Raw genomic sequence first — 8,123 nt, forward strand, 5'->3', positions numbered from 1 at the left:
GGGATAATTCTTTACTCCCTCATGCGGTAATTTGCCGCAAATGTCCAGTTTCGGCCGGTCTATCGTTCCTCCAGAGTTCGGTCAGGTCGCGGACCGATCCTGAGAAGCACACATGACTATGGGACATCTCCATACGCTTCGTTAACTAAGCAATGCATTAGGGAGCTTGAAAGGGTAACGTGCCTTCGAAGAGTGCCGCTTCCATTCCTCCATCAAGTCCCTGCACAACAACTTAGGCATGCTTCGCATTGGGGTCGACGTTGGCGGTATGTCCATTGGCGTGCCGTGATCAGTTGACACCAAACGGGTGACGATGCATAGGTACGAACACCGATGGTGTCTTGATCGACGTCTCTAGGACCGCTGAACCCAACCGTGGTATTCTGGCGTCTTTCAAGAGCCCTACGACCCCCAATGTATCTGAGGGAATCGAGACGGCCGTGCAGACCGTCATGGAGGAAGCAAGGGTAGATCCTCACGAGATCACATCCTTGACGATTGGAACGACGCATTTCATCAATGCTGTTCTCGAGCAGGACGTCAGGCGATTGAAGAAGGTTGCAGTTATTCGTATCTGTGGACCATACACTCGCCGTGCGTCTCTGCGCTTCCCCAGGTTGATCTGATGTCTTACCTTTCTTCAGAATGTCCACCTTTTGTTGACTTTCCACCTCAGCTCCGTGACATCATGGAGGGCCATGTCGGCTATGTCGACGGTGGTCTCCAGATCGACGGTAGCGAGATTCTCCCCCTGAGTGAGGAACAAGTTGTCGCCGAGTGCAAGATCATCAAGTCAAAGGGCATTAACAACGTTGTCTTGGTTGGCGTATTCAGTGCGCTCGATACGGAGGGGAACTATGAGCTGAAGGTGAGAGAGGTCGTCCTGAGGGAGCTTGGAAGGGACGTCAATGTGGTGTGCTCTTCGGAAGTCGGCCATCTGGGTCTTCTGGAGCGTGAGAATGCTTCAAGTGAGTGTCTTTGAAAGAGAGCAATAGCGATAGCTAACGCTTGAATACAGTTCTCAACGCTTCTATTCTTACCTTCGCTCAGCGCACCATGCGTGGTTTCAAGCGCGCCATGCACCGTCTTAATCTCTCTTGCCCTCTCTACCTCACTCAGAACGACGGTACCCTCACGACAGCCGCCAAGGCAGCTGCTCTTCCTATCCGCACGTTCGCCTCTGGCCAGACAAATTCGATGCGCGGTGCTTCTTACCTCGCAGGACTGGATCTTCGCAAGGAATCTGGGAAGTCGATCATTGTTTGCGATCTGGGCGGTACAACCTGTGATGTTGGCGTGCTACTTCCCTCCGGTTTCCCTCGTCAAGCTGCCGCATACATCGAAGTTGGTGGCGTCAGGACCTCGTTTTCGATGCCTGACCTCTTGAGTATCGGTTTGGGTGGTGGCTCGCGTGTCAGGCATGAGGAAGTTCACGGGAAGACTACTGTCGGCCCCGACTCGGTCGGTCACTTCATAACGCGCGACGCCAAAGTATTTGGTGGTGACGTCCTGACTGCGACTGACATTGCCGTGGCTCTTGGCCGAGCCGACGTCGGCGACAAGTCGAAGATCGCAGACGTTACACCTGATCTTGCCGCTGCCGCTCAGGCATCGATCAAGAAGCAACTCGAGAACGTCATTGATCGCATGAAGACGACGCCGGAGGATGCGACCGTCCTCATGGTTGGTGGTGGATCTATCATCGCACCTGATTCGCTAGAGGGTGTTGGTGAGATCCTGCGTCCACCGTTCTTTGGCGTTGCCAATGCTGTTGGTGCTGCTATGGCAAAGGTTGCAGGCGAGGTCGATACGATCGAGATCCTCGAGGGCAAACAACTTTCTGAAGTGCTCGAGAAGATCAAGAAGGATGCACTTGCGCGCGCTATCGCTGCCGGTGGTGACCCTGGCAAGGTCTCGGTTGTAGAGGTGCAGAACCTGCCTGTGCAGTATGTGACGAACCAGGCGACCCGCATCATTGTCAAGGCTACCGGAGAGCTCGGCGTTGAAGGAGCATCTGGTATTGGTCAGGAAGACATAAAGATTATTCCAGAGGAAGACGAGGAGGTCGAGCCTCCGAAGCAAGTTCTCAAGAAAGCGAATCAAATAGAGAAGTTTGACCCCCTCACATATAGGCCAACAATCAACGAGCATCGCGAGTGGCTGCTTTCTGAGACCGACCTTGAATGGATTGCCGAAGGTGCCTACATTCTGGGCACTGGTGGTGGAGGCTCGCCGTACTCTCCTATGCTGATGTGCAAGGAGCTCATCCGGGAAGGCAAAGTGCCGAAGATCGTGGATCCCGACGATGTTCCCGCTGACAAGCTCTTTATGCGCACTTGTTTCATGGGTTCACCTTCCGTGGGCATGGAGCGTATGACTGGCGGCAACGAGATGCCCGCTGCGCTTGACGCTCTCATGAAGCACATGGACATCACCGAAATTGCTGGCACAATCTCCGACGAGATTGGTGGAGGGAACGGTATCGCACCTATTGTCGTCTCTGGCAGCATTGGGGTCGCTACCCTCGACTGTGACCTCATGGGACGGGCTTATCCGAACATGGACCAAACGCTCCCTGCCGTCTTCGGCATTAAACATGCCAGCTACCCCGTTGCGCTCGCCGATGGAGTTGGCAACTCTTTAGTTATGCATACTGCCAAAGAGTCGAAGTCCGTCGAGACAATCTTGCGTAATGTCTGCACTACCATGGGCTCCAGTGCTGCGGTGGCGGTGGCGCCTTTGAACCGCAAGCAATGCCAGGACTATGGCGTCCCATACTCCGTCTCCCAATCTTGGCGGTTGGGTCGTGCCATTGCCATTTGCCGAGCAAAGAACGACATGAAGGCGGTTCCGTCCGCCATCTTCGAAGTGCAGGGCGGCAAGTGTCTGTTCGTGGGCAAGATTGTCGACGTCAAGCGCGAAGTACGTGCCGGGTGGACATGGGGTGAGGTCACCATCGCCGCCTTGCAGGATGATGAGCAGGACGAAACGACCAAGGATCCCATGGTTCCCACTTACGGACCCAACGACCTGCTTCGCATTCCGTTCCAGAACGAGAATATTGCTGCCTATCTGGACAAACCCGACAGGACTCGTGAGATTCTCACCTCTGTACCCGATCTTGTATCTGTCCTTGACAGTCAATCTGGCTCCAACCTTGGTACACCGGAGTATCGCTACGGTCTTCGCGTTACTGTCATTGCCCTCGCAGGCGATGAGAAGTGGACTAAGACAAAGCAAGGACTGATTTCTGGCGGCCCGCCTCGATTTGGCCTTGACATTCCCTTCGTCGCCGCTGGCAAGTACAGGACACCCAGCAGCGTTATCAAGGAATATTCTCCGAAATAAGCAACATCTTTCTCATAAGCCGCTGATTATTTGTCTATCTCGTTCTTTGGGCTACTTTTTCGCTGATAGATAACATCGATGTGCCAAGCATGGGGGTACTACTGTAGAATGCGGGCACTCTTCGGAGAATAATCACTAGTCGTTGTACGCTGCGATAATTCTGGGCGATGTGAACGCAGCAAGCCATGCCCACTATCTTTGATTTCCCGCCATGCCGTTGACTGCTCTAGTCTACAGGGGCTCGTTAATACACGGACAATGGAACGCGTTTGTCAGGTTGTGCCAAGAACCCCCCTACAAGACAAAAGTTGAGGCTCGGCACGGCACATACGCCGAATCGTGCATTACCACGGTTGTCTCTCATGGGCGCTTCATGAATGAATCCGCGGGAGAAGCTATGATTACAGTTTGGTTATCTATTGAACGTGGTCTTTGTGGCCTTTCAGGGACGATAAAGACCGTTCTTCATCCATGCGCTGCTGCAAATCCTTCGGCAAGTGCTTCCCGCACTCCCACGCGTTCAGAGGAGGCCAGGGTACTGAGGCAACCAGATGATTTAGGCGCCTATTTGGACCAATAGATACTGTTCAGAAGGCCTATCTCGGGTTTGCTTTCCGATTCCATATCACGATCAAGAGTCTCAGCATTCAGCATGGCCCGCCTGGCCTCAATCAAGACACCACCACCACGAAGCGTTCGGGATCAGAGGAGCCGATGGAGCCGCCGCAACAAAACCTGAAAAAATCAGGCGACGCTGATGAGTTTGATCTTCCTTACACCTTTCATGATTCAAAAACACGGATCTGTCCTTTCTGAAACAGAGGTCTCCAGGATCGAATGTGCTCACGTCCTCGGTACCGATGGATAGCAATGGCTCCCTTCCTTGGTGGGTGTTGATAAACAGAAGGTACGAAATTGGTTGCTACCTCACGGTAGTGGATCCGGACGGTGTAACAGAAAAACATTTGATTCAGGCGCATGTTGACTGTCATGGGAATCAGTGCTTTCATCTCACGTGCTTGATCCTATAGATGGGCCCACGAACGAATATTTTCTGACACCATTGGAGGCGAGATCGCTGGTGACAATGATGGTAGCCTCATGCTTGTTGCTGGCCTACGAAACTGGAAAGACTCTATTGTGCTTTCATCGTTCATGCCGCACGATTCACCCATCTCACTGGATTTCCGTATATCAGCAGTATTATAACCTGTCAAATTACGATCCTCGGCTCTCTCGTCTAGGCACCGAAGTAAAAATCAAGGGAAGTCTTGCAACGTAGACAGAGCGAAACGAGTCCCAGATGACAACCTGTGTTCGCACTGTTTCTTTGTAAATTCAAGCCGTGCATTGTCAAAGGTCATTGGTGAAGGAAATTTGATGATTCTTGTGAGTGACAGGACAAGGTTCGGCAGATCGAATGGCCGAATAGAAATGCACCATATGCATGGTGTTCGACCCTTACGTTGGTCTTTTCGATCTCCAAATACTGTGCCGAATTTGACTTTCCTGGTTGTTTTCCATCGTCTGCTGGGCATCAAACTCTGGCAGCTCGTAGTACAGCTGGGGAATTTGGCACCAGTTGTATACTGCCCAAGATGCGCTCAGCCAGCCAAGAGAAGGCCAACCCGATTAGATCGGCGTGCCGAAACCGTCTGTGGGGCTGCCTCCCGTGCGGGACGGTCAAAGAAGGCTGGGCGACGTCTTCGACCAAGGATCATTACTCCTTTTCAACTGTCTAGTCACATCATCTAGTATGCCTATCCCCACAGAAGTCGTTGGTTCGCTTCCCCGGCCTACGGGTGAGTGTCGTGTCCGGACCGGCACTTACGAGGACTTGATGCAATCTCGGTTCAGCCCTTCAACATGCGTTCGCTCAGTACGATGCGGGAATCATCAGCAAAGACGAGCTGTTCCAAGCACAGGATCAAGCAGCGGAGGACAGCGTTAAGCGGATGATCCAAACAGGGGAGACGTACGTGACGGATGGAGAGCAGAGGACGAGCTCGTTCGCTACGTATCCCGTCGTCGAGTACGTTGTGTGTGCCTTGGGTTGTTGAAACAGTGTTTCTGACGTATCAACAGTACTCTCGGAGGGAAAGGATTGGCTAGTACCTTGAGGGCAGGCGGACAGTACTTCGTACGCGTATACGGCTGGGGACAGATGAGACCTGCGACTCACAATCACGAAGGCAATCTTTGCTGATGGACACCATCGTCAACTGCCCAGCCTCATTAGCGGACCATTCAGGTTCGCCAACTATATACGCTCAGCTATCAGTTTATGATACTCGCAGGTACTCGCACTACGCGTACGATAACTTCAAAAAGTCCAAGCCTTACAGCGGCTCTCATCCCATGAAGACCGCTGTCATCGCACCCAGCATGCTGTATCTTCTGTACTCTCTCAACGAGGAGGTAGCGGGGAGATGTTTGTCAAGGATTTGGTTAACGAGGTAAAGCAGTTCTCCAGGGCATGGGACAGGTTGTTGAAGATGCAAACAGTGCGAAAAAGACATCCGAGGCTGTTTCGCCGCCGGCGCGCAACGCGTCTCGATCGACTTCACGGAGGGCCGGTTGGCCGCTAAGAATGATCCTCGCAATCCATGGACTGGTGCGCATCTGCTGAAGACGTTCATCGACCTGAACAACAAGGTTCTCGACCGCTTCACCGCTGAGGAGCGCAAGAACATCGGCGTCCACACCTGCCCTGGCGGGGACTGCGACAGCGTGCATTCGCTCGATGTGGATTACCACGAGCTCCTGCCCTCGCTATTCCAGATGAACGCCGGATACTTCCTCATTGAGCTGGCGAGCGAGAAGGACAAGGCGAAGGTGTACAAGGAGATCGGGAAGACGATTCGCAGCGATGCGAACGGGGTCAAGCAAGTTGCATTTGTGGGCGTTATCAACCCGCTGAATCCCGAGGTGGAGACGCCTGAACATGTATGCGAAGCTCTGCTGGAAGCTGCCAAGTATATTCCAAAGGACCAGCTCGGCGCGACGGATGACTGCGGTTTCTCGCCTTTCTCCATTGATGTCAAGCCCAAGCACGGGAGTCCAGACTTTGCCCGGGACGTCGCATTCCAGAAGATTGCCAATCGTGTAAAAGGGGCTAAGATGGCGAGCGAGAAACTCGGGATTTGAATCGGTCATTGCATGCGCGGGGGTTGATGGGGAGTATCAGCGCGACCTTCCTCAGGCCGTCATTGTATGCCACGTAGGACTTTCAACAGTCCCTGCGTTGTACTGTAACACTACAGCAAAGCAACTGAAATTCTATCCTGTGTTGACAGAGATCCAGTCTGTTCGAACACAGTTTCCTGCCTTCCAATTTCACCGCATTCTTCTCGCGTGTGAACGCCTCAGCCCGAGCCCATGGTCCCGTAACCTTTCCCCATCCCGTACCAGCGGCGCATTCACATTCTCAGCGTCTCCTTTCTGCCGGATGCCGGCACCGCATGCATCTCTGGCTCAATCAGCTTCTCTTTAGAGGCTTCTACGGACTCGGCACGCCCTGCTAATTTCCGTTGTCAAGGTGGGAACGGAGCCGCCCGTGACCCATCCCGAGACACGGGCTCGGTCACCCTTGTTCCGTGTCCACGGCACGTATTAGTATCAATATCAATCTTCCTCCGGTCCGTCCTCCTGGTTCCTGCTTTGACCCGGGAGATTGGTCTGCCTGAGAGTGTGGAATGTGGGGTGACTGGACGTGCACATGATCATCAGGGTGTCCCTGAGAAGATGAGGTGTTCGAGTGTTTGACCACATATTTTGTAGCATGATGACCTCGCACGGAACAGGATTGTCTGATGACATGGCACCTGTCACCCCCTTTAAGGGTCACTCCTCTCTTACACCAACATATCTGTACTATCTGTTGATACTGGTTTGCAAGATAGTTAAAAGGTATACAAACATGTATCAGTCATGTGAAGAATCTGTTGGCATTCTCAGATCTGCACTATGATACAGTTTAATGTTCTCAAATTAGTCCATTAGGACACATTTACAGTCATTTACCTGATCTATTGTGCACAGTCAACCCCCCTCTGTTTGAGGCTTGGGATTTGTTCCTGCATAAGACAAACTCCATTCAAGCTCATGGTGTCTCATTGGGATCACCAAGGTAGGGTGTGCTGGTCTGATGCATGGAGTCAGTGCTGACTCTTTGTGCAGGATCTTTTCCCTTCAAATGTATCACTCCACATCATGGTGCAAGGTTTGATAATGAGGATGACATGGTCAAAGTTGAACTGCGGGATACATCAGATTATCCTTTGTGTGCTTGCTTAGGTGTGACCTGTATGTAGAGGTCTATTGGTCAAGATCACATCATATCTAATTGTACCTTGATAGATCAGTTACTAGGTGCTGCCTACCCCCCTATGAATAAAATAGAGGTGCAGATGTTTTGCACTGTGGGGTACATCTGGTGTTGGAGATTGTTCCCCACATGCAGAGTGCCTCATATAACCATGGTACCCTATGCTGTTGATGGACTTTTGGGGGCTGGTGTCACCATTCCCCCATCTCCTCTAACTAAGTGAGCCTCCCCAAAGATCTCCCACCACCCAGTACCTTCCCAGTTCACTCTTCCAATACAGGCCACAAATTCATTCTCATCCTCCCCTTTCAACCCAGCACCCCTGGTGCCTGATTTAATTGATATCACACATGCAAGATTGGCACAGCTCTCCCAAGCAAAATCAGTGCACTCTGTCAGGGCACCAGCTCATTGCTTGGTCAAGAGACATGACTAAGCCTTTATGACA

At 52.2% G+C, this 8,123-nt stretch overlaps 2 protein-coding genes across 2 annotated transcripts; both read left to right on the forward strand.

Annotated features, from left to right (window-relative positions):
• Positions 1–238: 238 nt before the first annotated feature.
• On the forward strand, positions 239–3,348 carry DACRYDRAFT_16552 (hydantoinase; the record flags this gene model as incomplete). The annotated part of the gene is made up of 4 exons (XM_040771206.1): positions 239–266; positions 322–594; positions 645–968; positions 1,019–3,348. 4 exons carry the CDS (start codon positions 239–241, stop codon positions 3,346–3,348), a joined length of 2,955 nt encoding a protein of 984 aa, XP_040627433.1.
• Positions 3,349–5,104: 1,756 nt separating this feature from the next.
• Positions 5,105–6,495, forward strand: DACRYDRAFT_80739 (UROD/MetE-like protein; the record flags this gene model as incomplete). Its single annotated transcript, XM_040776466.1, has 6 exons — positions 5,105–5,150; positions 5,206–5,380; positions 5,434–5,488; positions 5,541–5,599; positions 5,646–5,804; positions 5,844–6,495. The coding sequence occupies 6 exons, from the start codon at positions 5,105–5,107 to the stop codon at positions 6,493–6,495; spliced, it is 1,146 nt and encodes a 381-aa protein (XP_040627434.1).
• Between the last annotated feature and the right edge of the window lie 1,628 nt (positions 6,496–8,123).

The sequence above is a fragment of the Dacryopinax primogenitus genome (assembly GCF_000292625.1).
Source record: "Dacryopinax primogenitus strain DJM-731 SS1 chromosome Unknown DACRYscaffold_12, whole genome shotgun sequence".
NCBI classification, from domain to species: Eukaryota; Fungi; Basidiomycota; class Dacrymycetes; order Dacrymycetales; family Dacrymycetaceae; genus Dacryopinax; species Dacryopinax primogenitus.